At 60.1% G+C, this 26,416-nt stretch overlaps 1 protein-coding gene across 1 annotated transcript in view; it reads right to left on the reverse strand.

Annotated features, from left to right (window-relative positions):
* Positions 1-2,549: 2,549 nt before the first annotated feature.
* Positions 2,550-26,416, reverse strand: part of SBF1 (SET binding factor 1) — a 35,968-nt gene continuing 12,101 nt past the window's right edge. Inside the window, exons 10-43 of the mRNA XM_062636781.1 lie at positions 25,978-26,091; positions 25,037-25,114; positions 23,962-24,075; positions 21,914-22,042; positions 21,630-21,728; positions 20,390-20,594; positions 19,745-19,857; positions 19,312-19,461; positions 18,736-18,804; positions 18,446-18,604; positions 18,033-18,292; positions 17,175-17,347; positions 16,888-16,961; positions 16,586-16,781; positions 16,065-16,192; positions 14,861-15,036; positions 12,849-12,988; positions 11,621-11,828; positions 11,312-11,508; positions 11,042-11,179; positions 10,033-10,125; positions 9,691-9,768; positions 8,533-8,714; positions 7,746-7,922; positions 7,020-7,121; positions 6,747-6,932; positions 6,513-6,639; positions 6,297-6,427; positions 5,492-5,725; positions 5,239-5,349; positions 4,922-5,133; positions 4,686-4,773; positions 3,724-3,855; positions 2,550-3,611 (exon numbers count right to left, since the gene is read on the reverse strand). Coding sequence (XP_062492765.1) covers positions 3,513-3,611; positions 3,724-3,855; positions 4,686-4,773; positions 4,922-5,133; positions 5,239-5,349; positions 5,492-5,725; positions 6,297-6,427; positions 6,513-6,639; positions 6,747-6,932; positions 7,020-7,121; positions 7,746-7,922; positions 8,533-8,714; positions 9,691-9,768; positions 10,033-10,125; positions 11,042-11,179; positions 11,312-11,508; positions 11,621-11,828; positions 12,849-12,988; positions 14,861-15,036; positions 16,065-16,192; positions 16,586-16,781; positions 16,888-16,961; positions 17,175-17,347; positions 18,033-18,292; positions 18,446-18,604; positions 18,736-18,804; positions 19,312-19,461; positions 19,745-19,857; positions 20,390-20,594; positions 21,630-21,728; positions 21,914-22,042; positions 23,962-24,075; positions 25,037-25,114; positions 25,978-26,091 — 4,872 coding nt within the window. The 3' untranslated portion in view covers positions 2,550-3,512. The remainder of the gene's footprint in view (positions 3,612-3,723; positions 3,856-4,685; positions 4,774-4,921; positions 5,134-5,238; positions 5,350-5,491; positions 5,726-6,296; positions 6,428-6,512; positions 6,640-6,746; positions 6,933-7,019; positions 7,122-7,745; positions 7,923-8,532; positions 8,715-9,690; positions 9,769-10,032; positions 10,126-11,041; positions 11,180-11,311; positions 11,509-11,620; positions 11,829-12,848; positions 12,989-14,860; positions 15,037-16,064; positions 16,193-16,585; positions 16,782-16,887; positions 16,962-17,174; positions 17,348-18,032; positions 18,293-18,445; positions 18,605-18,735; positions 18,805-19,311; positions 19,462-19,744; positions 19,858-20,389; positions 20,595-21,629; positions 21,729-21,913; positions 22,043-23,961; positions 24,076-25,036; positions 25,115-25,977; positions 26,092-26,416) is intronic.

A 26,416-nucleotide genomic window follows, 5' to 3' on the forward strand; every position in this document is an offset into this window, starting at 1 on the left:
GTGCTGCTGGCCAGGGACCATCAGCTCGACTCTTCATCCCTCCCTCTGCTCATCATCTCCTGTTGCTAATGTATATAGGGACTAGTTATATATATACATATATATTTCTAAAATCACCTTAAACCTGTTTTTCTCAGAGCTTTGGTGTTTGCACTGATGATCAGTAAGTGTGCACTTCGAAACCAGCATCAGCATGGGTACAGTCAAAGATCTGTACTGGGCACACCAGGGAGGCTCCTGGACAGGTAGGGTGTGCTGGAGCTCACTCCGTGGGGCTGAGGGCCTCGTCTGCGTGGGGTTTGAACACTTCCACCCTGCAGGACACGCTCAGCCCTGGCTGTGCCGCATCCCTCCCTCTGCCCAGGCAGTGCAATGGCTTCATCCAGCAGCGGGTGCAGGCAGAGCACAGCAGCACTGTGAGCCCCATGGGCTGCGGTGCTCTGGTGGGGTTGCTGGTGCTGGATGCACCTGCGGTGTCTGCAGCTGATGGGTGAGGTGCTGCAGGGCTGATTCTCTCCCCCCACCCTCGAGGGGCTGTCACTGACCCCAGCTGGTCCCTGCCAAGGCTCTGGCCAGCAGCAGCTTTGGCACTTGCTGGCTCTGCACGTCCCGGTCCCTTGTGCTGGCTCCATTGCCAGAGCAGCGCAGTCCCAGGAGTCTCGTGCCCAAGGCCTCAGTCTTCACCCTGCAGAGTGGCTGGATGAGGCCACAAGAGCCATCAGTGCTGGGGCAGAGCAGGGCTGGCCTCAGGCACTCATCCCGTTGGCTCAGGCCTGGGGATCTTTCCTTTGTGGTGGCACTGAAGCCTCCTCTTGTGCCCATCTTGGCGGCCGCAGCCAGGAGCAGGTTTGCCGTTAGAACTGCGTGGAGTCACTGGGCTGCATTTACTGAGGCAGTTGGGGTGGTTGGTCAAGGGAAAGCAAATGGTGCCTCCTGTGCTGGTCCCAGAGTGCCCAATGTCATCCCCCCGCCCAGTGATAAGGGGAGCATCAAACTGGTACCAGGGTTTGGGCTCCTTTCCAGCTTTCCTTTCACACCATCTCCCATCCCCTGCGCCGCAGTGAGGCAATTTCCAGCTGAGCCTGGGGGGCACTGGGTGACACCGGGTGGGCACTGAGTAACACCGGATGGCACTGAGTGGGTACTGGGTGACACTGGCTGGGCACTGGCTGGGCACTGGGTGGGCACTGGGCAACACTGGGTGGCACTGGGTGGGCACTGGGTGGCAATGGATGGCACTGGCTAACACTGGGAGGGAACTGGGTGGCAATGGATGGCACTGGCTAACACTGGGAGGGAACTGGGTGGGCACTGGGTGACACTGGGTAGGCACTGGGAGGGAACCGCGTGGCACTGGGTGACACTGCATAGACATTGGGTGACACTGGGTGGGCACTGGCTGGCACTGGGTAACACTGGGTGGGCACTGGGTGACACTGGGCGGGCACAGGGTGACACTGGGTGGGCACTAGGTGGCACTGGATGGCACTGAGTGACACTGCGTGGACATTAGGTGACACTGGCTGGGCACTGGGTGGCACTGGGTAACACTAGGTGGGCACTGGGTGGGCACTGGGTAACACTGGGTGGCACTGGCTAACACTGGGAGGGAACTGGGTGGGCACTGGGTGGCACTGGGTGACACTGGGTAACACTGTGTAGACATTGGGTGACACTGGGTGGGCACTGGGGGGCACTGGGTGGGCACTGGCTAGCACTGGGTAACACTGGGTGGGCACTGGGGGGCACAGGGTGACACTGGGTGGGCACTAGGTGGCACTGGCTGGCACTGGGTGGACACTAGGTGGGCACTGGGCACTGGGTAACACTGGGTGGCACTGGGTAACACTGGGTGGGCACTGAGTAGGCACTGGGTGACACTGGGTGGGCACTGGGTGACACTGGGTGGGCACTGGGTGACACTGGGTGGGCATCGAGTAACACTGGGTGCACACTGGGTGCTGGGTGGGCACTGGCTTCATCCAACCACGTCCCACTGGGGCAGAGCAGCACTTGGTGGCCCCAGCACAGGCAGGACACGGCTCCCTGCCTGGCACAGGGGTGCAGGGTGGGCCCATCCCCAGTGCGGTGCCGCAGCCCCATGGCACCGGGCACCCCCATTCCCCCCCCCCATCACCCCCCGCACTGAGGCGCCGGGGCCGCCCGCTCTCTGTGACTTTTTTTATTAAACCGTTAGTTTCTCTGTGCCGCGGGGCCGGGCCCCAATGTACAGAAACCTCAATAATCTACACCTGCTGCGGCCAGCCCCACGGCGGCGGCTCCGGCTCCGGCGCGGCCGTTATTGTACAATGGGGGGGGGGGGGGGGTAAGACTGTACAAAGAGCTCTGCACTGAAATAAAACATTGTACTCCATAAAAACAGACAGGAACGAGCTTGGGGGGGGGGGGGGGGAGGCAGGGACCCCTTTGGGTGAGCCAAGCCCCCCTCCAGCGGTCACACCAGTGCGGGGGGGAGAGATGCTGCAGGAGCCGCTTGTACCGAGGTTCCCCTTTGCACTGGCATTGGACACGCAGGGAGGGTGGGGGCAGCCCCGCTCTGCTCAGAGCCCCCCAACAGCACAAAGACGGGGGGGGACGAGAGGAAGGGCCCTGAGGTGGTGTGGGGGTACACGGGGCAGCGCTGAGCGGTGCCACCAGGGGCGGGGTGTGTGGGGGGGGGTTGACCTGTGCAAAGAGCCCGGGTGGCAGCAGCCGGCGCCACAGGGACTGGAGTGACCATCCCAGCCCCGGTGTTGCTGCTGGAGGGGTCCCTTGGGCACAGGGACCCCAGGGCCAGGGCTGGTGCCCCCCCCTCCACGCAATGTGACAGGGCTGGCACCTCCCGTGGGGAATGTGCCCCCCCCCACGACAGCAAACCTGACCGTGGAGGTAGAGACTGTGCCCAGCAGGGACACAGAGCCACAGCCACATCCCTGAGCCCAGTGCCCAGAGCTCCAACCACCACCAGCCACGGGCAGCGGCTCCTGTGCAAGACTGGGACCCTCTGCCTGCAGCGCCCAGGGGGCACTGGATGGGCAGCGCATCCCTGTGCTCAACGCATCACCCCCACCAAAACCAGCACCTGAGCGGCAGGTCCCTGGGTCCAGCAAGGTGGGAGCGGGGTGGGTGCTGCACTATGAGACGTGGGGAGCAGGGCTGGTCCCCCTGGGTGCTCGGTGGACATGCAAGCCATGGGGAGGGTGAGGAGGGCAGCTCCTGCCTCCTCCAGCAGTGCAGGGGCTGCAGTGGGGTGCGGAGGGGACACAATAATTACAGGGCTCAGACAGGCCTGGGGGGGACAGAGCAGGACCAGCTCCTGCTCATCCCAGCTCATCCCGGGCCTGCTTCAACGCGACGGGATCCTCCACCAGTGCCTCCCAGCGCGGAGCCGCAGCTCCAGCCCCGCGGCCGCCCGAGGCCAGGGCCTCACCCGCAGCTGATCCCAGCCCCGGCTCCAGCGCTGCCACTGCTCCGTGGGCCCGGACCCTGCACCCGCACAGGGGCTCCTGCGCTCACGCGTCCGACAAACAGCTCTGGATGCGGTCGATCCATTGCTGCGCCCCCGGCACGTCCTGGGCACAGAAGTTGTAAACGCGCTTCGTCGTCTTCAGCTGCAAGGGAGGAGGCAGGAGGTGAGCGGGGAACGGCACCACAGACCCCAGCCCAGGGCACTGCAGACCCAGCGCTGGGGCACCGCACACTGCAGCCCAGCACCACACTCACATCGAAGAAGGCTTTCTCATCCACCGTCTTGGGTGCCCCCATGGTGGGGGTCCCTGGGGTGATGGACTCCACCTCGGCCAGGTCAATGACTCCTTTGCACTCCGTGTCCATCCGGCTGTCATAGTACCGCAGCTGCAGGGAGACGTTCCGAGCGGTCAGAGCACATGGGAGGGATGGAAGGAGGGACAGAGGAAGGAGACAGGGATGGATGATGGAGGGATGGAGGGATGGATGGATGGATGGATGGAGGGAGGGAGGGAGGGAGGGAGGGAGGGAGGGAGGGAGGGAGGGAGGGATGGAGGGAGGGAGGGATGGATGGAGGGATGGTGGGTGGGTGGGGGGGGGTGGGTGGGTGGGTGGATGGGTGGGTGGGTGGATGGGTGGATGGAGGGTGGGTGGATGGATGGGTGGATGGATGGATGGATGGACGGGTGGATGGATGGATGGATGGATGGATGGATGGATGGATGGGTGGGTGGATGGGTGGATGGATGGATGGGTGGATGGATGGATGGATGGATGGATGGATGGATGGATGGATGGATGGATGGATGGATGGATGGATGGATGGATGGATGGATGGAGGGAGGGATGGGTGGATGGAGGGATGGATGGAGGGATGGATGGAGCAATAGAGGGATAGAGGAATGGAGAGATAGAGGGATAGAGGAATGGAGGGATTGGTGGATGGATGTGTGGGTGGATGGATGGATGGATGGATGGACGGACGGACGGATGGATGGACAGATGGTTGGAGGGATGGAAGGAGGGATGGAGAGAGGGATAGATGGAGGCAGGGAAGAATGGAGGGAGGAAGGGATGGGTGGATGGATGGAGGGAGGGATGGAAAGATGGATGGAACAATGGAATGATGGAACAATGGAAGGACAGAGGGATGCAGCGATAGAAGGATGGAGGGATGGAAGCACAGACAGACCCCAGGCCTCCCTGCCCCTCCATACCTGATGTTTGGTTTTATCCAGCACAAACCAACGAGGCTTCCAGGGTTTCATGAAGGCTCCTTTCTTGTACAGAGACCCCTCGTAGGACCTGCAGGGACAGGGCAGCGTGTTAGGGTGGGAGGGAGAGGAGGGATGAAGCACAGCTTGGTCTGTGGCATCAGTGGGGACAGGAGGAGACCGTGGTCCCACAGAGGACCCACAGAACATCCCCCCCACACCCCGGGCCCTGCTCCTGCCTGTTCTCGCTCTCGGACGTGTGGAACTGGCTGTAGAGGGTGCTGGTGCTCCTGCGCCCACCCGGCTTCCCGCTGGACGGGGTGGACGTGCTGCTGGTGTCGCTGTCCAGGCTGAGGTTGAGCGTGGAGCCCACGCCGCTCTCCTGCAGGTACACCCCGAGCGAGCGGCGGTGGTGGGACAGGCCCGAGGACATCAGCAGGGAGCTGGGGGTCTGCGGGAGCAGAGACCACAGCGTGAGGACAGTGCCCAAGTACCAGCACCTGCTGCATGGGGCACCCTGGGCACAGCCACCCCTTCAGCCCCTCCATGGACCTACCCTGCTGCCCTCCTGCCGCGCCTCGGTGCGCTGGGAAGCTTTCACCTTGTCCCACGTATCCTTCCAGCGCTCTGGAATCTGCCCCAGCTCCATCTCCAGGTTGTGCAGCTCCTGAGGGGGAGTTCAGGCTTCAGAGCAGGAGGGGACAAGACCCCTGGGACCACTGTCAGTGCCCTGGGGCTCAACCAACACCAACCCCACCACAACCCCACCGCTGGGACACCGACGGCGCTTCCCCAGGGGCTGTGCTCACCTCCAGCAGTTTGGAGATGGCGTCGGGCTCCACGCGGCCCCGGTTGTCGTAGCAGGGCCAGATGATCTTGCGCTTGGTCTGTGGGGCTCCGGTGTCCTGTCGATCCGTGTCCTCCACCGGCTCCGGCTGCCCCTGTGCCAGCTCCCAGTCATAGGAGGGGCCCTCGGAAAGTGTCTCCTCCGTGTAGTAATCCCACACTTTCAGGTTGGAGATGTTGCTGTACGGCCTCAGCACCTGCAGGAGCACAGGGTGATGCTCAGGGAGGGCAGGACATGGCACTGGCCATGCTGCAGGGACATGGCCTGGAGAAGACTCCTTAAGGAGAGACCTTAGAGGAGTTCCAGTGCCTAAAGGGGCTACAAGAGACCTGCAGAGGGGCTTAGGACAAGGGCCTGTAAGGACAGGCCAAGCGGAATGGCTTTAACCTGCCAGAGGGGAGACTGAGATGAGCTCTTAGGCAGAAGCTTTTCCCTGTGAGGGTGCTGAGGCGCTGGCACAGGGTGCCCAGAGAAGCTGTGGCTGCCCCATCCCTGGCAGTGTTCAAGGCCAGGTTGGACACAGGGGCTTGGAGCAAGCTGCTCTAGTGGAAGGTGTCCCTGCCCATGGAAGGGGTTGGAACTGGAGGAGTTTTAAGGTCCCTTCCAACCTAAACCATTCCATGACCCTAAGGAGCCTGACTCTGCTCATGCTCCCCAGGGTGGCAGACAGCCCCTTGGTGGGCAAACACCTTGGTCCACCCAACAAGGGACTGCTCCTTCAGCTCCATGTAGGTGCTGGGGTGTGCAGGGCAGGACTGAGCTCTCACCTCCCCATCCTCAGGAGCATACATGTAGTTGAAGAAGATGGGGGCCTTCTTGTTCAGGCGGTCGATATAGTCCCAGATGGACTTGTAGACCTGCTGGCTCTTCCTCTCCCCCTTCTCCTCGTACAGGAGGCCTGAGGGGAGCAGAGAGGGGATGAGGTGTTCTGTGAGGACACGGTTCTGTGCTGCCATCCCTGTGTGCCCACACACTGCCCTCACCCAGCTCGATGCGCTCGTAGTCCGAGTCCAGCAGGAATGTCCGGAAGCGGTTGGAAATGTAGTGGTAGCTCAGGAACTTCAGGTAGTACTGGCTGAACTCGAACTCCATGGGGAACTGCAGGTGGATCTGCAAGGAGCAGCCTGGGTGAGACCCCCGGTGCTCTGGGACCGTTCCCTGCTGCAGGAGGAGCTCCTGCCCCCGGTGCTCCCGAGATCCCGGTGCTCGGAGCTCACCTGGTGCACACAGTCCAGGAACTGCAGGAAGATGGGAGCAAACCCACTGCTCTGCCCGGCCAGGGTCTGCGCCCCGCGGTGGCTGAAGCGGTGCCCGAAGCTCAACCACTCCTTCTCCACGAGCAGGCGGAAGCCTTCCAGTGTCCGGTAGTAGGGGTCAGACAGGAGCTGCACCAAGGACACGACCTGCAGGGACAGAAGGGGCTTGAGATGCTCCATGGAGGGGTGACGGCCATGGGCAGATACCGTGTTCAGCATCTGGAGGGCTCCTACCTGCGTGGTGATGTCCCAGCCGTCCTCCAGGCTCACCAGCACTGAGGAGCCCATGTCCAGGAGCTCCACCACCAGCACTGAAATCTGCAGGATCTTGTGGATCTGCAACGTGAGGGACAAGAGTCACCAGAGTGCAGGAAGCTTGTCTGCTGGGCACTGTGCAAATGGAATGTTCTTCCTGGAAGTGACTGAGCCAAACGGAGCAGAGCCCAGGGGTTACACAGGGCTGTGACACAGAACCCTGATGGAGTGAGTGCAGAGAAGGCCCATGGAGCTTCTGCAAGGGCTGGAGCAGCTCTGCTCTGGAGCCAGGCTGAGAGAGCTGGGCTGGGGCAGCCTGGAGAAGAGAAGGCTCCTGAAGGGGAGACCTGAGAGCAGCTCCAGTGCCTAAAGGGGCTGCAGGAAAGCTGGAGAGGGGCTTGGGACAAGAGCCTATAGGGACAGGCCAAGGGGAATGGCTTTAACCTGCCAGAGGGGAGACTGAGATGAGCTCTTAGGCAGAAGCTCTTCCCTGTGAGGGTGCTGAGGCGCTGGCACAGGGTGCCCAGAGAAGCTGTGGCTGCCCCATCCCTGGCAGTGTTCAAGGCCAGGTTGGACACAGGGGCTTGGAGCAAGCTGCTCTAGTGGAAGGGGTCCCTGCCCATGGCAGGGGCTGGAGCTGGAGGAGCTTTAAGGTCCCTTCCAAACCAAACCATTCCACGATCCTATCAGTCTGTGACAACTGACCTGTGACAGCCACTCAGACTCCTCCAGGGAGCGTAGGTAGGCGATGCTGGGGTCCGTGGAGGGGCAGCCAGGCACACAGGCCTTCATCAGCTTCTTGAAGCTGGCCTTGACCTGCCGCACATCGAACACCTCAATGGGAACCACCTCCCAGTGCTGCAGAGGGTCCGGCTTCACACCCTGAACAAGGAGACAATCCATGCTGTCCTCAGACACCCCAGCAGACCCACCACCCCCAAATACAACACTAGTGTGTTCAGTTCCAGGCCCCTCACTACAAGAGAGACACTGAGGTGCTGGAGTGGGGCCAGAGAAGGGAATGGAGTCGGTGCTGGAGCGCAAGTGTTATGGGGAAGGGCTGAGGGACCTGGGGGGTTCAGTGTGGAGAAGAGAAGGCTCAGGGGGGACCTGATGGCTCCCTGCAAGTGCCTGAGAGGAGGATGGAGCCAGGAGGGGCTGGGCTCTGCTCCCAAGGAACAAGGGATGGGACAAGAGGAAACGGCCTCAAGCTGCCCCAGGGCAGGTTTAGATGGAGCTGAGGAACAATTCCTGCCCCAGAGGGTGCTCAGGCATTGGAACAGGCTGCCCAGGGCAGGGCTGCAGGCACCGTCCCTGCAAGTGTTCACACAGCATGGAGACGAGGCCTCAGTGCCATGGGGCAGTGGTGGCCTTGGCAGTGCTGGGAATGGCTGGACTGGATGATCTCAAAGCTCTCTTCCACCCTGCCTGGTTCTATGCTCCTATCAACCACATGTGTGTGTGTCCCCCTCGGTGATGCCGCTGGGGTCACCTTGAGCTGGGACTTGTCCCCAATGATGTAGAGCGAGGCGCGGTGCGGGCGCAGGAACCCGGGCTCGGCCGTGCCGTTGTGGTGGGTTCCCAGCAGCTCCTTCCCCGCCAGGCGTGACCCGATCTCCACGTTCAGCGCGTAGCTGCTCATGCGCCCGCTGGCCCGGATGCTGCCCCACTTGCCTGCGGGACAGCAGCATCAGGAGGGGTTCTGGGGGTCCCAGCAGCATTGGTGTCCATGCCCCCCCCCCCGCCGGGCTGACGTGGGGGCCAGCAGCTTGTCACCGCATCACCCAGCCATGGCCAAGTCGCTGTCCCCCGCGGCACCCGGCAGCACATGCAGGAGGCGCTGGAGCCAGGTTTGCTTTCGCTCCTCTCTCCTTGCTGGGTGCTGTGGGAGTCCTGCCTGGTGCAACCCAACCCAACCCAACCCCAGCACCCCTGCATCCGTCACCCAGCCCCGCCACCACCACCCAGCACCAGCAGCGTGCAAGGAGCCCAAAGCAAACCTGAGCAGAGGAGTGGGACGGGCTGGGATGGGCTCAGTACTTACCCCCAGCGCCGGGAGCCAGCGGCATGCTCAGTGAGGGGTTAGCGGCCCGAGGGGGACACTGGGGTGTTAGTGGTGTGAGGGGTGGGCTGTGGGTCAGCACCAGGGAGGGGTATGGACGGGGGTCAGTGATGGGATCAATGCTGTGGTTAGCACTGGTGTGGGGTGTGGAGGGGGGTCAGTGTCATGGGTAGCACCGGTGAGGAGTGACAACGGGTGCATGGAGGTCAGTGATATGGTCAGCACCAGCGTGGGGTGTGTATGGGTGGCAGTGGTGGGGTCAGTGCCATGGTTAGCACTGGTGAGGGGGGACAGGAGGTGCATGGGGGTCAGTGTTGTGGTTAGCACCGGTGAGGGGTGCATGGGGGTCAGTGTTGTGGTTAGCACCGGTGAGGGGTGTATGGGGGTCAGTGCTGTGGTTAGCACTGGTGCAGGGGTGCATGGGGGTCAGTGCTGTGGTTAGCACCGGTGAGGGGTGCATGGGGGTCAGTGCTGTGGTTAGCACCGGTGAGGGGTGCATGGGGGTCAGTGCTGTGGTTAGCACCGGTGAGGGGTGCATGGGGGTCAGTGCTGTGGTTAGCACTGGTGCAGGGGCTGGCGGTTCCGTACCTCGAGGGGTGTCGCGGCCCTTCGCCGACGCGCACTTTGGGGTGGACAGGGTGATGACTTTAGCTCGGTGACCGAGCCCTGGCAGCACAGACAAAGCGACTCAGCGAGGGCACCCAGCGAGGGGACCCGCGCTGCCTGGACACGGGGTACCTGGGGCCCCAGGCGCAGCGGCTGCAGCAGTGATGGGGATGAAGGAGATGGTGGCTCCAGGTGCTCAGAGGGTCCCTCCCTCCCTCTCTGCAGCTCGGAGCTCAGGGTGAAGGAAGCATCTACTCTACACCACTGCCCCGAGGCAGGGCCTGTGTGAGGCCCCAGAGGCAGAGTTCCCTCACACATCCTCACCTCCACGGCTAATAGAACCAGGCCCATCGTCCTTCCCTCCCATCACCTGCTTCATGAGCGATCCCAGCTTAGGCTGTCTCTTGTCGGCGTGATCTGTAGCACCAACAGAACGTCAGCTCTCATCTTGCTGGGCTGCTCTGGGGTTCTCCCACCTCACCCCCCAGCACTGCTCAGGGTGGAGGGCAAGGGACCAGAGGAAGCAGCACAAGCAGGAGCGCCGGGGCTGGGACCCAGCATGCAGGGACACCTTCCAGCGTGAGCCCCACCACGGCACCCACTGCAGCAGCACAAAGGGAGGCTCAACACTCCTGCAGCTCTGCTTCAGTACTGGGGGTCACCCAGGCACTGCCACAGCCCTGCAGCCCCTGCTCTGAGCTCCATCACCACCATGCCAGGTCTGCCACCCCAATGCTGGCCTGACACCCCCTCCTTTAGCCACGGCTCTGGGCATGTCCCCAGCATGTGCCAGAAGGGGCTTTTGGCACATCCTCTCCTCCCCAGGCTGCAGGGAGCCCCTGGCTGGGTCCCCATGGTCCCTCTGGCCCCCAGTGAGCTTTGGAGCAATGATGGGGTGGAATGGTTGGGACAGAGGATGAATGACACTGGAGTGGGACAGTGATGGCAGCTCTGCCACAGCTGAAATGGGCAGGATGCTCACAGAGCAAAGGAGACACAGACTTACCGAGGCTTCCCATGACAGCACCGGGTGCCAACAGTGCTGAGAGCTCAGCTGGCAGGGCCTGTCCCACCAGGTCCTCAGCAAGCACCCAGATCCAGTGCTCACAGGTCCCAGGCCATTGGGGTTCCCCAAAACAATCCCAAACTCATCCACAGAGGCCCAGCTGGAGTTGGGAGCTGTGGAGCAGCCTCTGCTGCCTCCTCTGAGGTGGGCCATGGGGGCCAGCAGCTCACCCGGTGTCAAGGGTGTGGGAGGGACACCATGACCCATGGCTGCAGCCCTGGGGCACGAGGATGATCCCTCCTGTATCCCTGTCCCCGAGCTCCTCACCTGAGCTGCTCATGTGAGCCGAGGTGAAGCCACTGAGCGTGTTGCGCCCGCTGGCGTCGGCGTAGTGCGGCATGGAGTTAATGACAGCCTGCAGGTACTTCTCCTGCTCCAGGCTCGTGGAGTCTGCCTGCGAGGGGCCTGGGGGAGAGTACCAAAACCACCGTGAGATGTGGGGAGGGCTCTGCAGCACGGCCCCGGCGTGGGCAATGCCCTGAGGATGGAGGGGACAGAGGGAATGGAGGGGAAGGAGGGCACAGGGGGTATAGGCACCTGCGGTGGGAGCATTCTGGGACTTGAAGAGGCCCACGACGCCCTTGCCATGCAGCCCCCCTGAGCGCAGCAGCACGGCTTTGGTGCGGGAGTTCCTCCAGCACACCACGGGGAAGCGGTTCTGGCGGTAGCAGCGGGAGATGCGCTGGATCGTGTTGTCCTGGATGCTCTGCGGCACGATGAGCAGCCCGGGGTAGCTGCAGGGCAGAGCAGAGGTGCTGCGGAGCTCGGTGGGGTGCAGGATGAGCCCCCTCGGCGCCCACAGCCCAGCTCAGAGCCCGCTGCCCTCCCTGCCCCGCAGGCGCTCACCTCCGGCATATGGCGTACATGCGGTTGACGGTGGAGATGCGGAAGGGCTCGCTCTTGGAGCGGGTGAGGCTGCTGCTGAGGGTGCCCAGCCCCAGGCGCTGGTAGTCCCGGCAGCAGGCCCGCTCCACCAGGTGGTTGATGGTCATCTTGTCCGAAGGTTTCATGGTGGTGGTGGGGGTCAAAGTGCTTCTGTCCATCTCTTCAGACACTGCGGAGACAAAGGGGTCAGGGTACAGCACTGACAGTGTCCCACGTGCTGCTGGTGGAGGTGAACGGGCTGGAGGCATCTCCCAGCCCACCACAGACAGGGCAGGAGCTCCATCCCACCACTTCCACCTGAAATGGTGAAGCTCAGCTGCCCCAAAGGGCTGGGCACTGGACTTTAGGGCGAGAGCCTTCACCTGTGAGGTTAAAAGCACAGAGAAAAGTCAGCTTCTGCCTGAGGGCTGGCGTTAGAGCAGGTTTTTTTGGTGCTTTCACATTGCTTGATATCACGGAGAGATGAGGAACAGCCCAACACTGACCGGCCAGAGCTGCTCCACCAATGGGTCCATCTCCTCCCGTAGAGGAGAGCAGCTCCAGAGAAGCTGTGGCTGCCCCACCCCTGGCAGTGTTCAAGGCAAAGTTGGACACAGGCCCTTGGAGCAAGCTGCTCTAGTGGAAGGTGTCCCTGCCCATGGCAGGGGGTTGGAACCGGAGGACCTTTAAGGTCCCTCCCAACCCAAACCATCCATTGTGAAAATCTATGATCCCCATGGCATACAAACTATCTCCATGAACAGAAGGGAAGATCCCAAATCAGCCATGTCCAGTCTGCTGGACGAGCCCCACACCGGCAGGAGGGCCAGGTCCCCGCAGGCAGCATTCCCAACCGAAACCCTAAATCCCATCCACCACATCTTCTCTGACCAGCCTTTCCACCCAGGAAGGTTGAACCTCCACACAGAGGACTCCTTCCTGTCCCTTCTCAAACCGATCAAGCTCTTCTCATGTCTAACCTGACCTGACTGCAGCTGAAATTTGGGACTTCTCATCTGAAGAGCTGAGACCAAAGAACTCCCTCCTCTCCACAGGGCTTGCTGGGTACTGAAAGAGTGTCCCACAAGCAGATGAGAGCTGGTGGACCATTGAGAACTGGGAGAGGTGAGCACGGTGGCAGTGCAGGGAAGCTCCTGATGGCCATGACCTGGAAGAAGCTCCTTGCCCCATCCAAGAGCCCACTCCCAACCTGAGATCTCATCCTCGTTGTCCTCGGGGAAGTGCTGGCTGCCCCTCTGCTCCCACATGGGGGGGGTGTACTTCTTCCGCGTCACGTACTGCCGCCCAATGGTCTTCTTGGCGTTTTTCACCAGGTTTTTGGAGAGCGTCCTGGGACCAGAGAACAGGCTGAGACCCCCACCACCACCTCCCGTGGCCACAGCCCCACGAGCAGCCCCGAAGGGTTGAAGACACCAACACTCAGTCACACCGAGAGCGAAGCAGAGACAGGCGCGTCCCGCACCACCGCCTGCAGGCGCGGGGTGGTCGCTGTCACCACAGGAGGGGAGATGCCACCTCATGGCTCCCTTGGCTGTGGAGGGCACCGAGCAGGGGCAGAGCTCCGAGGTTTGCCCGTCTGTGGATGGAGCTGCCAGGCTGGGCAGGAGCCCCAGCCTCCTGTCCCGAGGGAAGCCTTGTCCTGGCTCTAACTCTCACCTCCACACTGGAGCTCCAGCAGGCACTGAGCCAGCTTGTCCCTGGAGGCTCTAGCTTATGGCAAAGGCCAGAGCCACCACAGGGGGTTTCCAGCCCGCCCATGGCTTGTGGAAGGTGACCTGCTCCACACCACGTAGGACAGGGAGAGCATGGATGGGTTCAGCCATTCCTTAGGGCATCCCATGGAAAGCAGGAAGGGAGACCTTCCAAAACCCTCGGAGATAAGGCTGCATGGTCAGAATAGGCTCCACATGATGCAGCTCCAGAAGGCAGGAATTCCTGAAGCAGGAATGTGTCCTGCCCACACACAGGACCTCATGCTCATCACCTCCTCAGTGAGCTCATGGGCTCAAAGGGGAACAAATGAAGGAGACATGGGATATACATCCCACAGGGAATGGCCACGGCCAACCCTGGACAAAGCTACACTGATGAAAGACTTCTCAACATTCACCTGATCAAGACAGGGCTCAAACTGAGACCTTCAGGTGCCTTGTTTGGCTTTGTGAAGTGGGTGGTGAAGGACTCCAACTGCTCCCTGCACGTACCAAGGGAGGGAGAGCCTCAGGACAGAAGAAAAACATTGCCCTGAGAATGAATGCTAAGGCATGGAGACTCAAGAACGGGAGAACCAAGGTTTGTAGATAATGTGGGGCACTGGAAGCAGCCTTGGAGAGAGGTGACAAAGCCCATCTCACAAGTTCAGACACTGGAGACTGTGCCCAGGCCTGGCAGCTCTAGAGGTCTCTGGAGGTTAGTGGTAGACATCGTGGGGCCACCACAGTGGCATGGAGCACAAGGGTGGCTGATCAATGGATCAACCACCTCTGAGCATGGTGCTGCCGTGGTGAGAGCACACCCTCAGACCTGGAAAAGGGCATTCCCAAGAGACAAGCCCCACACCACATGCAGAGCAGGTTAGAGGAAACCCTGGGAGCAGCCAGAATCAATGCCACCTCGCAAGCTCCCACCCAGGCTGAAGGCATCTTACGTGCTGGAATGGCCAAGGTGCCCGAGGGACATGACCCCCACTGCCAGGCCCTGGAACATATCGGTGACCTGCTGGGAGCTGAGTCACAAACACACGGGAGAGGGGCTTAGAGCAGGGCACAGCAAGCGAGCAGAGCAGCACCGAGCCCAGCCGTGCCTGCCCCTGCCACCGAGCACAGGGTAGGGGCTGGCTGCAGGGCAGCACCTCCACAGCTCCACCACCCCCAGTGCTCCCGTCCTGCAGCACAGCACAGCCTGGTCCCTCACACCCCTCAGGGCTTGTGGGCTGGGGAATGGGGCAGGGATGCCGTGGAAGTGGACACCCCGCTTCCCACTTCTGAGCGGTTCTCTGCTGGGTGCACAGCACGTGTCCCCCGCAGGGACAAGTGGAGACCCTGCACCAGGAGAGGCCCACAAGCAGAGGTCCCAGGGACCTTCACCCCCAGCCAGGGGGGTTCTGCCCCTCTCCCAAGCGAGCCCCACTCAGCAGCTCTCTGCAGGTGTACAGAGGAGGGAGAGGAGAAGCCGTGCCAGGGTCGGGTGCCCCCGCAGTACCTGAGCGAGGGGTTCTTCTCCTTGGCCTTGGGCTGCATGGCCTGCTTGGGCGACTGGCCCACGGTGAAGGCGAAGGTGCCACGCACGTGCTGGGGGTAGCGCAGCTTGTGCAGGTGCTTCCGGAAGATCTCGGCGCTGTCTGAAGCCACCTCCTCGTCGAAGGCGATCTTCAGCAGCTGCAGGACACAGGCGCTGGGTCAGGCTGGGGCAGGGCTCTGGAAAAGGCTCGTCCCACAGCGCAGGGCACAGCTCAGGTCCCAGCTGGGAACAGATGTGAGGCTGCGCTGCTGTCCCCCTGTGCCAGTTCCTCTGTCCCGTTCCCCTTCCTCCTGGAGCCCCCTCCAAACCCAGCACTGCTGCTCCTCAGCTGTTCCCAGTGCCAGTCACTGTGGCTCACAGCACAGAAGATGGGCAGGAAGGAGCAGGCAGTGTGGTTTAGGTGCTTTCCTCCAAGCACAAGTCTCCCAAGATGTAAAATGCTGAGTAACTCCTCGTGTTGTGACACCTCTCCCTGGTGTATTTCTCTCCCCCACAGCCTGCTGCAAGGCTCTGCAGAACCACCTCCTAGAACACTGTGTGGGGATGTCTCACCCCTTCTCAGAGCTCCAGCAGACACTGGAGCAGTTGGAAAGAAGTTTACAAGCAAGAAGTTGCTCCTTCTTACAAGAGGATTGTGACTGGAGCAGCTGTGGAGCCAGGCTGAGAGAGCTGGGCTGGGTCAGCCTGGAGAAGAGAAGGCTCCTGAAGGGGAGACCTTAGAGCAGTTTCAGTACCTAAAGGGGCTCCACAGGAAAGCTGGAGAAGATCTTTAGACAAGGGCCTGTAGGGACAGGCCAAGGGGAATGGCTTTAACCTGCCCGAGGGGAGACTGAGATGAGCTCTTAGGCAGAAGCTCTTCCCTGTGAGGGTGCTGAGGCGCTGGCACAGGGTGCCCAGAGAAGCTGTGGCTGCCCCATCCCTGGCAGTGTTCAAGGCCAGGTTGGACACAGGGGCTTGGAGCAAGCTGCTCTAGTGGAAGGTGTCCCTGCCCGTGGCAGGGGTTGGAGATGGATGGGCTTTAAGGTCCCTTCAACCCAACCCATTCCATGATTCCACGGTGCTATGAGACCACCACAGCTGGGTAGTACCTTGTCCCAGGAGCTGGTGGAGCCGTGGCCACACACCAGTTCCATGCACAGGAGCACCCAGTCCCTCATGGCCTCACCTGGAATGTGCACGAGCGCAGCTGCAAACCCTCCTGGATGAACTGATCCACCTGGGCCTGGACATTGATCTTCTTCTCTTTGGTCAGTGAGGCGATGGGGAAGGACCTGATCACCACCTGCTCCCCCACTGGGCAGAAGCATAGAACAGGTTAGACACGGCCTCAGCCCTGTGCAAGCCCAAACCAGGTGTGCCATCACCACAGGGAGGATGAAGTGGCCAGAAGCAGGCTGGACATTCAACAGCCAGCCCACGGTGACCTGTACAGGATGCCTTGGATGGGCACGAGGAATCATCATCTACCACATGTGGAGAGCAACAGCAACCACCTCCTTTGTAGCAGTGGGGCACAATCATGAAGTTTGTGGTGGTTGTAGAAGCCCCCAGCAAGGCCCAGTGTTAGCTGGGAACCCACTCAAGGGGGTTCTGCAGTCCTGAGCTGCAGCCCTGCTCCAGATTTGCTCCAGCCACCTCCTCCCCAGGCACCACCAACGCCAGGAGGCAGAGGACACAGGACCTTACCCAGGGGGTCGGTGGGAGTGCCTTTGAAGATGATGCGGTACGTGGTGAGGAAGATGGCTCCTTCTGCAGGGAGCAGAGGTGGGCCACCAATATTCCCTCCAGCAGCTTCCTCCCGCCCATCAGGCATGAGGTACACGCGGAGCCCTTCCATCACACACTCCTCTCCCACCAGCAGGTTGGGGCGCAGCAGCTTTGGCTACAAGGATGTACAATAGGAAGTTCAGGCTCATGTGTACTGTGGAGGGGGACTTGAAGGTTCCCAAGGCACCAGAACCTTCCACAGCAGCAGGCTGGCTCCATACCTTCTGGATGGGAGGAAGCCTCTTGCTCTCCCTGTGCACGGCATCCAGTGTCTCTATGTGCATCTGCACGATATCTGTGGACAAACATGAAGACAGAGATGGAGAGCAAAGTCCTGTCCTACACAGCACCCAAGCATGCTGCCAACCCACCCTGTAGCACCTTCTCTTGCCCTTCCTACTGCTTCTTGCAAAACCATCTCCTGAGCAGCCCCCTGGGGTGATGTGGAAGGATTCCCAGTGCTACCACAGAGTTACCCAGTGCCCAGCACTGCTGCAGGGTGTATTACCAGGGATCATGACGTGCAGCCCCTTGAGGTGCTCGTTGGTGACTCCACTCTCGGTGCAGACTTTGTCCACGAAGCGGTTGATGAACCTCACCACGTAGTTGGCCACATCCGAACTCTCTGCGTCCTCAAAGCCACTTTCTGTGTCATAGCTCTCAGCCACGCTGCCAGCGATGCTGCCATGAGGAGCAGGGAAGAGTCAACCCTCAACATCTCCTCTGCTGTGTCCTCACACCACACAGAGCCCAGGAGAGCTCCTGCTCTTGATTTGAACCCAGCAGAGCTTCCACCATTGACACAAACCGAGGAGAGCTCCCAGTCTTGATGTGCACCCAAGAGAGGTTTCACCCTTGATATGAACCCAGGAGAGCTCCCACTCTTGATATGAACCCAGGAGACCTCCCACTCTTGATATGAACCCAGGAGAGCTCCCACTCTTGATATGAACACAGGGAAGATTCCACCCTTGGTATCAACCCAGGAGAGCTTCCACCCTTGATATGAACCCAGGAGACTTCCCACCCCTGATATGAACCTGTTACGAACTCAGGGCAGCTCCCACCCTTGATATGAACCCAGGAGAGCTCCCACCCCTGATATGAACCTGCTATGAACCCAGGAGAGCTCCCACCCTTGATATGAACCCAGGAGGGCTCCCACTCCTGATATCAACCCAGGAGAGCTTCCACCCTTGATATCAACCCAGGAGAGCTTCCACCCGTGATATGAACACAGGAGAACTCCCACTCTTGACATGAAACACCCTTGGGCACTGCAAGCTGCTTGCATCCTGCTAGCCACCGAACGATCCCAATGCCCTGAGTGCTCCTGTGTCCCACCCCACTCCCCAGCCCTGCTGACCTGTTGGTGACAAAGCTGTTGCTGACGCTCTCCATGTCGCCCAGGCCGGAGCTGCGGAGCAGGCGGTTCTTGCTGGTGTCCAGGGGCAGCAGCAGGTAGCTCATGCGGTTGGCGTAGTGGATGGCCTGGCTGAAGACAGTGCTCTCCTCCTTCTGGATCAGCTCCTGCTGCTTCTCTCTGCTCATGGTGGGCCAGAGCCTCAGCTGCTCCGATGCTATCTCCAAGGCCGATTTGGCTTCCTGTGGCTCCTCTGGGCTCTCCTGAAGGAGATGGAAGAAGATCAGTCACCTTCATGGACAGACCTACCAGCCTTCCCCCAGTGTTCCATAGAAACCTCACAGAACCTCAAGCCAGTTCACCCTCCTCAACCCATGGACCACAGGGCCCCTGTGTCACTGCTGTCACCTCCTCACCTCATCTGCGTGGTTCTCCTCGCTATTGTCCAGGTACAAGGCTCGGATGTGGTTCTGCACGTCGCAGTAGAACATGGCCTCCCAGAACTGGATGTTGGTCCACACCACGTGCTCCTGCACGCAGCTGTAGGCGAACTGCGTGATACCTGGGCTCAGCTTCTGAGGAAGCACAAGGGGGAACAGAACTTCAGCACAACCTGCCCTCAGTTCCCACCCCTGCAGCCTTCAGGGACTCCCGAGCCTGTGGGGACTGTGCGGGGTCAGGACATGAGGACACTGCGGATACTCACTCGGCAGAAAGCAGTGACTAGTGGCAGGAGAGCAGCTGCAATCCCATGTTCATCCATGGCAGTGCAGTCCTGGAGTGAGGAGAGCAGAGCTTACAGAGGCTTCACCACAAGACCCCCAGGCTCCTGTGCTCTGCTGTTCCACAGAATCGTGGAATGGGTTGGGTGGAAAAGAGCCCTAAAGGCCATTCAGTTCCAACCCCCTGCCATGGGCAGGGACACCTTCCACTAGAGCAGCTTGCTCCGAGCCCCTGTGTCCAACCTGGCCTTGAACACTGCCAGGGATGGGGCAGCCACAGCTTCTCTGGGCACCCTGGGCCAGCGCCTCAGCACCCTCACAGGAAAGAGCTTCTGCCTAAGAGCTCATCTCAGTCTCCTCTCGGGCAGGTTAAAGCCATTCCCCTTGGCCTGTCCCTACAGGCCCTTGTCCAAAGCCCCTCTCCAGCTTTCCTGCAGCCCCTTTAGGCACTGGAGCTGCTCTAAGGTCTCCCCTTCAGGAGCCTTCTCTTCTCCAGGCTGACCCAGCCCAGCTCTCACCCTGTCTGCATGGGCAGACAAGCTCTCCCAGCCCTGCCCTACCTGCAGGCAGCAGTTCATCATGCGGATGATGAAGTCAAACTGCTGGTGGTCCAGCACTGCCCGGTTCTGTTGCACATGCAGGTTCAGCTCCTGGGTCAGGCAGTGTCGGGCCGCTCGGCCCTTCATGGCACGCAGCACTGCAGGGAAGAGCTGCAGAGAAAGAAGTCATGGAGGAGAAAGAGGGGTTCGGTGGAGCTCTGGTCACAGAGTTAGCCCAAGGACAGCCCACAGTGAGGGGGCTTCACATTCTGGCTGTTGGCTGGCGCCAGGGTGGCTGCAGGCAGCTCACTGCACTTGGATGGGGAGGCAAAGCCACAAACCCACGCAGAGGAAGGTGAGGAGGACCCAGCCTGGTTATTTCCCCAGCTCAGACCCTGCAGAGCAACCTCCGTCTCTCCTCTCCTCACCCACAGCTCCTCAGGACCCCCCTCACCTTTTTGGCTTCCAGCATCTTGTTCTCGAAGACGTAAGAGATGCAGTTCCTGACCACCTCCAGGCGCCGGGCGCTGTTGGCCAGGGCATTGCCATTGCGTTCCATGATGGCAGCTGGGGAGAGAATCCCCCGTTAGTGCAAGCAGGGGAGGAGCTTCACCCATGGTGGGGAGAGAGCATGGAATTGTGGAATGGTTTCTGTCCAACCTGGCCTTGAACACTGCCAGGGATGGGGCAGCCACAGCTTCTCTGGCCACCCTGTGCCAGCGTCTCGGCACCCTCACAGGGAAGAACTGCCTTATATCCAATGTTAATCTCTCCTCTTTCAGTTCAAACCCATTCTCTCTCATCACAACCTGCCCTTGTTGAAAGCCCCTCTCCAGCTTCTTCCCCTGTTCTGCATGGGCAGGAACTCATCCTGAAGGAATACTATGGGGTCTTCAACCATCCCCTATGCTGGCTTATAGACCCCAGGGAGCTCTAAGCACCCCAAGGGGGCAAAAGCAAATCTGGACAGTGATGCTGCTTCTTCAAAGCGCATTTTACTCCTCACATGGGACCCTCAGACACACCATAGTGTGACAAGGAGCTGGTACACCACAGTAAAGCTCCTCCTGGGCAGGGAGGTCCCTCAGCACACACGCACCGATGGGGGGCCCCGACGGCACCATGCATTTCTTCTCTGCCTTCACAGCAGGAGGAGCTGTCTGCAGCTTGGCGGTGGCCTGGTCGATGATCCACTGCACCGTCCCCTCATCCAGCCGGGGGAACGGCTTCTGGTGCAGGCGCAGGTGACAGCCCTCCGTGGGCTTCTGTACCTTGTGCATGGTCACCGCGGGGTACGGGTTCTCCTGGAAGACCAAACACAGCCTCTTGTCAGGCCTGTGGACACCACGGGTCCTGTCGCAGGGCAGGAGCACCAGGAGATGCCCCCATCCTTCAGCAACCTCCAGTGCTCTGAGGCCCAGCGCTCCCCAAGATGGTATCTACAATCCCTGGACAACCCCCAGGCCTGAGGGCAGGTCCCTGGGCAGTGATGCTCGAAAGGAGCCTCAAGGACAGGTCACTTTGATCCTGAACACAGCAGTGAGCTAAGTACTGTTCAGAAGCTCCATCATGAGATGGCCAAAGGCCCCACAGGTGTTGCTCTGCTTTCAGAAGACCTTTGCTGGCCAGCCCTGGATCAGGCAACAAGGCAGTGGCTGCTCCAAAGCAAAGGCATGGAGTGCTGGACGCTCATGTAATCCAAAAGTGAGGAATCCCGCTCCTGGGAGTAGCTCACACCAGCCAGATACTGCTGGGTACATCAAGGAGTTACAGAATGTGTGGGGTTGAACGTGACCTTAAAGCTCCTCCGGTCCCAACCCCTTGCCACAGGCAGGGACCCCTTCCACTAGAGCAGCTTGCTCCAAGCCCCTGTGTCCAACGTGGCCTTGAACACTGCCAGGGATGGGGCAGCCACAGCTTCTCTGGGCACCCTGTGCCAGCGCCTCAGCACCCTCACAGAGAAGAACTTCTTCCTTAGATCTGAACTTCCCCTGTTTCAGTTTGAACCCATCACCCCTTGTCCTGTCGCTACAGTCCCTGATGAAGAGTCCCTCTCCAGCATCCTTGCAGCCCCCTTCAGATACCAGGAAGCTGCTCTGAGGTCTCCACGCAGCCTTCTCTTCTCCAGGCTGCACAGCCCCAGCTTTCTCAGCCTGTCTTTGTGTGGGAGATGCTCAAGCCCCTGATCATCCTCGTGGTCTCCTCCTCGTGACAGGTCCCTCCCACCACAGCATCACACACTGGGAGCATCACTTCCAGCAAGACCTTATGGAGGGAGCACAGAGCAATGGGGCTCGGGCCCGAGCAGCTCCCCCTGCACTGGGACCTCCAGGACTCACGTTCTTGTAAAGCTTCTCCGCCAGCTCCTTGATGTGCCTCAGGATCTTCTGCTTGTTCCCTTCCTCTGCACGCATGCGCTTCACTTCGTAAGCCACGAGCTGGGGGCAGAGGACTCAGGTGAGAGGAGCAGCTCCCGCAGGATCCGGACACCATTCCCACATCCCGGTGCAATGCTGCAGCCGGAGCATCATGGCACATCCCCAGCTCAGGCCACTGGGGCAGGGAGAACAGAGCAAGCACAGCCAGGGCAGGTGGGGGACTGCTCCCGAGCTGCCCCTCTCACCTCATCAAACAGGTCGATGGAGCGGTACGGAGCCCCGCGCTCCGTGACGAAGCCGGCGAAGGCCATTCCCTCCAGCACCTTGGTGAGGAAGTCATCCTCCGTCAGCCCTCTCTGCCCAAGGAATGCTGCCTGCAACAGGGGAGAGCACCGTCAGCAGCTCACCTGAGCAATGGCTGCCCGCCCCAAATCATCCCCAGCATGGCTCTGAAGGAGCCTCTGGCTGGCACCACAAAGGGAGAAGCACCAGGTTTGCTGTGTCTGCTGAAAGCTACTTGGGCCCTCGGCAGATGAACGTGGGACCTCATCCCACCCCAGAACCACCCACTACAGCTCATTACACGCCTTCAAGCGACACTGAGGGCTCCAGATCATTTGCCCTCCTTGCCTCTCTGGAGCAGCCCCTTGCCACGGGATGGAGCTCAGAGGTGCAGGACTTGATGCCAGAGCCATAGCACGGCACCACAGCGGGTGCAGAGTCCTGTGGTCCTGAACCCACAGTGGGAAGCACAGACGTTGCAGTGACCAAAGCAGCTAAATGAGTGACATTCAGGTCATTCTGCACAGAGTGATTTCACCCCAGAACCCCAGAACCCCAGACTGGTTTGTGTTGGAAGGGATCTTAAAGCTCATCTAGGTCCGACCCCTTCCACAGGCAGGGACACACCTTCCACTAGAGCAGCTTGCTCCAAGCCCCTGTGTCCAACCTGGCCTTGAACACTGCCAGGGATGGGGCAGCCACAGCTTCTCTGGGCACCCTGTGCCAGCGCCTCAGCACCCTCACAGGGAAGAGCTTCTGCCTAAGAGCTCATCTCAGTCTCCCCTCTGGCAGGTTAAAGCCATTCCCCTTGGCCTGTCCCTACAGGCCCTTGTCCCAAGCCCCTCTCCAGGTTTCCTGCAGCCCCTTTAGGCACTGGAGCTGCTCTCAGGTCTCCCCTTCAGGAGCCTTCTCTTCTCCAGGCTGCCCCAGCCCAGCTCTCTCAGCCTGGCTCCAGAGCAGAGCTGCTCCAGCCCTCGCAGCATCTCCATGGCCTCCTCTGCACTCGCTCCAACAGCTCCACGTCCCTCTTGTGCTGCTGCCCCAGAGCTGGATCAGGACTGCAGGGGGGATCTCCCCAAAGTGCAGCAGAGAGGACAATCCCCTCCCTGACCTGGCTGTTATGACCTGGAAGTTCATCATTATCTTTCACTCACTTTATGGCACTTTATGACGGGCATTTTCAGTTTATTGCAGGTTTATGATTTCATGGAACCAGTGAATCTGTGTTGGGCACCTGCTGGGAAAAGTACAGCTCAAAGCCCTTATGAACATGCTGCTGCTTCCAATGGCAGGGACCATGAGACATTCTGAAGCTATTTCCTGCTCTCCCTGCCCTGCCAGCCCTTCTGGTAGATCTGCCACAAGAGAAGCAATAGGGAAGGCAGCTCCTTCCTCCTTCCTCTCCCCAGATGCAGGGAAAATCCTCAGCCAGGATGTGAGGGACGCATTCCGGGAGGCTCTAAGGCATCAGGATGCTGGCAGCAGTGCACTGACCACACATGGGTATAAACCAGGAAGCACCACCTGATCCTCAAGACCTCGGGATGGCCAAGGACAAACAAGGGATGCAGGTGGAGCTGGGAGTGATGCAGAGGTCACTGTGCAAACACAGCACTGTTTCTAGATAGGGCTGTATTTGTGCAAACCTCATCCCAAACTCCTCCCCAATGTACCTGGAAAGGTGTTATTCCAGAGGACAGTTTGGAACAATAATTCTGTGGACAGGTTGGATGGGGCTTGGAGCAAGCTGCTCTAGTGAAAGGTGTCCCTGCCCATGGCAGGGGTTTGTGACTGGATGAGCTTTAAGGTCCCTTCCAACACAAACCATTCCATAATTCCATGGTTCTATGGCAGGAGACCACAGAGGAGATGGAGCTGAGTTACCTCCAAACAGGCTCCCTGATGGGCTCCAAAGGATTGCTCCCTTTCCCATCCCAATGCTCCCAGCTCCAAGAGCTGTCCCCAGCTCAGCCCCGATCCAGCTGGAACACCCCAGAGTGCCAGCACTCACCTTATGGAACCTGATGACGGGCTCAGGATGGATGCGGATGATGTGCAGGCACCAGCGGTAGCCCTGCAGCAGCTGTGCAAACAGGCGGAGGAAGACAGCACGGATCTCCTTGTCCTGTGAACGGGGAAGGACAGCATGGTCACAGCATGGTCACAGCATGGTCACAGCACAGTCAGGCTAAGGGTGCAGATGATCCAGCTCATAGCAGTAGGAGTTTACAGCAGCACAGAGGTGAAGGGATCAAACCTTATGTTAGGGTCAGTGTCTGCTGAGCCAGGCAGGAAGCTCAGCAGGTTACAGGGAAAAATGGACCCCGCAGGCTGGGTTCACTGCTCTGACTCCCTATGGAGCTGGGCTGAGAGAGCTGGGCTGGGTCAGCCTGGACAAGAGAAGGCTCCTGAAGGGGAGACCTGAGAGCAGCTCCAGTGCCTAAAGGAGCTGCAGGAAAGCTGGAGAGGGGCTTGGGACAAGGGCCTGTAAGGACAGCACAAGAGGGAATGGCTTTAACCTGCCAGAGGGGAGACTGAGATGAGCTCTTAGGCAGAAGCTCTTCCCTGTGAGGGTGCTGAGGCGCTGGCACAGGGTGCCCAGAGAAGCTGTGGCTGCCCCATCCCTGGCAGTGTTCAAGGCCAGGTTGGACACAGGGGCTTGGAGCAAGCTGCTCTAGTGGAAGGGGTCCCTGCCCATGGCAGGGGTTGGAACTGGAGGAGCTTTAAGTACCCTTCAACACAAACCAGTCTGGTATCCCGTGATCCTGTGTCCCCTTCCCAGCACCCCTGACACTGCACACAGAGGACAAGGCAGCTCTCAGAGCCCAGGGTTTGCTGAAGCACCCAAATATTCAGTGTCTGCCTCCAGTAAACCCAGCAGCTACCGAAAGGGCACCACTAGTTCCAGGCCATGGCTCAGAGCCGTGGCCTCAGTGCCTTGAAGTCCTGTGCTCTCTTTGCCTCTTAACCTCAACAGCACTGAGATGGAGACAGGCTGAGCTGCCTGCCCACTCCATGCCCAGAAACAAGGTGTCCATCAGGAATGACAGCTCACAGGAGGGTGCCACCCTGCCGACTCCACTCACCTGCATTTTGAGAGAAGAGACAGAAATTGTTGAAGGGGGGAATGCAAGATCTGCCACCTCCAGCTCTGGGTCCAGGACCTGCACAGACAAGGCACAAAGCACCCTCAGGAACCTTTACCTTCACAGCTGGAAAAAGCAAAGCAGCGTTGGGGAGACCTTCTAACAGTCTTCTAGTACATACAGGGTCCTACAGGAAACCTGGAGAGGGGCTTTGGACAGGGCTCTGTAAGGGCAGGCCAAGGGGAATGGCTTTAACCTGCCAGAGGGGAGACTGAGATGAGCTCTTAGGCAGAAGCTCTTCCCTGTGAGTCTAGTGGAAGGTGTCCCTGCTGATGGCAGGGGGGTTAGAGCTGGATGAGCTTTAAGACCCCTTCCACCCAAACCAGTCTGGGATCCTGTGATTCCCCAGAGACCCAAAAGCACCCACAGGACAGGTCTGTGGGTGTGGAAATGACCAGGGCTGGAGCCAGCAGACAGCAGCACCACTGGTGCTCTGCTTTTGGGGGCAGTGGGAAGGGGGCACCTCTCCAGCTCTGGGATGGTCCCTGTGGAGGGCTGGGGCTGGAGCTGAGCAGCAGGAGCTGCGGATGCAGCACGTGTGTGGCGCAGCTGCCCTGGGCACACTCCGATGGCCACAGGGCTCTGGGAACACAGCAGCAGCAGGAAAGCTCCAGGGCTGCAGCTGCTTCCTCCCATACATGGGCTGGGAGCCAGCACCCCATTCCCAGAAACCTTTGGCAGCAGAACCTTCCTCCGGCACTGCCACGCAGCAGAGGCTGTCAGCATGGGGACAGGTCTGCTGTGAGATGGTCACTGGGACCCCGAGGTGCGGAATTATGCTGTCAGAGGAGTTCCTGCTGCTCCATTCCCAGCTCCCCCTGGAAATACATGTCATTCCCAAGGTCTGGCACCCTGCCGACAGGACACAGGGACACACTCACCATGGAAAGGGCTTCCCGGGTCTGCTGGAGCAGAGGCTCAGGGAGCAGGGAGATGTGCACACACTCGGGGACATTCACTGTCCCGCCATCCAGGTCCGCAATGACAACATCCAGCTGGAAGAGGCAGGACAAGGCATGAGACAAGGCCAGGCTTCGCTGCACCCTCTCCACCACCTCCAGTGGGCCATGGAGAGCTGGGGGGGGGAGCCCCATTCAGGAGGGGTGCTTGGGAATGCTGTGTGTCCCCCCTCTCCATCTCCTGCGGTCACTCTAAGCCTTCAGTAGTTATGCTCTTTATCCACTGCCACCAAACCCAAGCAGTTGCCAACACACAACCTACAAATCGCCACCTCCCAGGACAGTGACAGGGGAGGACAACCTGATGGGGGGGGGACACAGCTCTGCTCAGCAGGCACCAGACTGTGGCTCGGTGCTTTCT

This window comes from Pezoporus occidentalis, unplaced genomic scaffold (genome assembly GCF_034315485.1).
Source record: "Pezoporus occidentalis ecotype Australia unplaced genomic scaffold, CSIRO_AGI_Poc_V1 ctg496, whole genome shotgun sequence".
Classification (NCBI taxonomy): domain Eukaryota; kingdom Metazoa; phylum Chordata; class Aves; order Psittaciformes; family Psittacidae; genus Pezoporus; species Pezoporus occidentalis.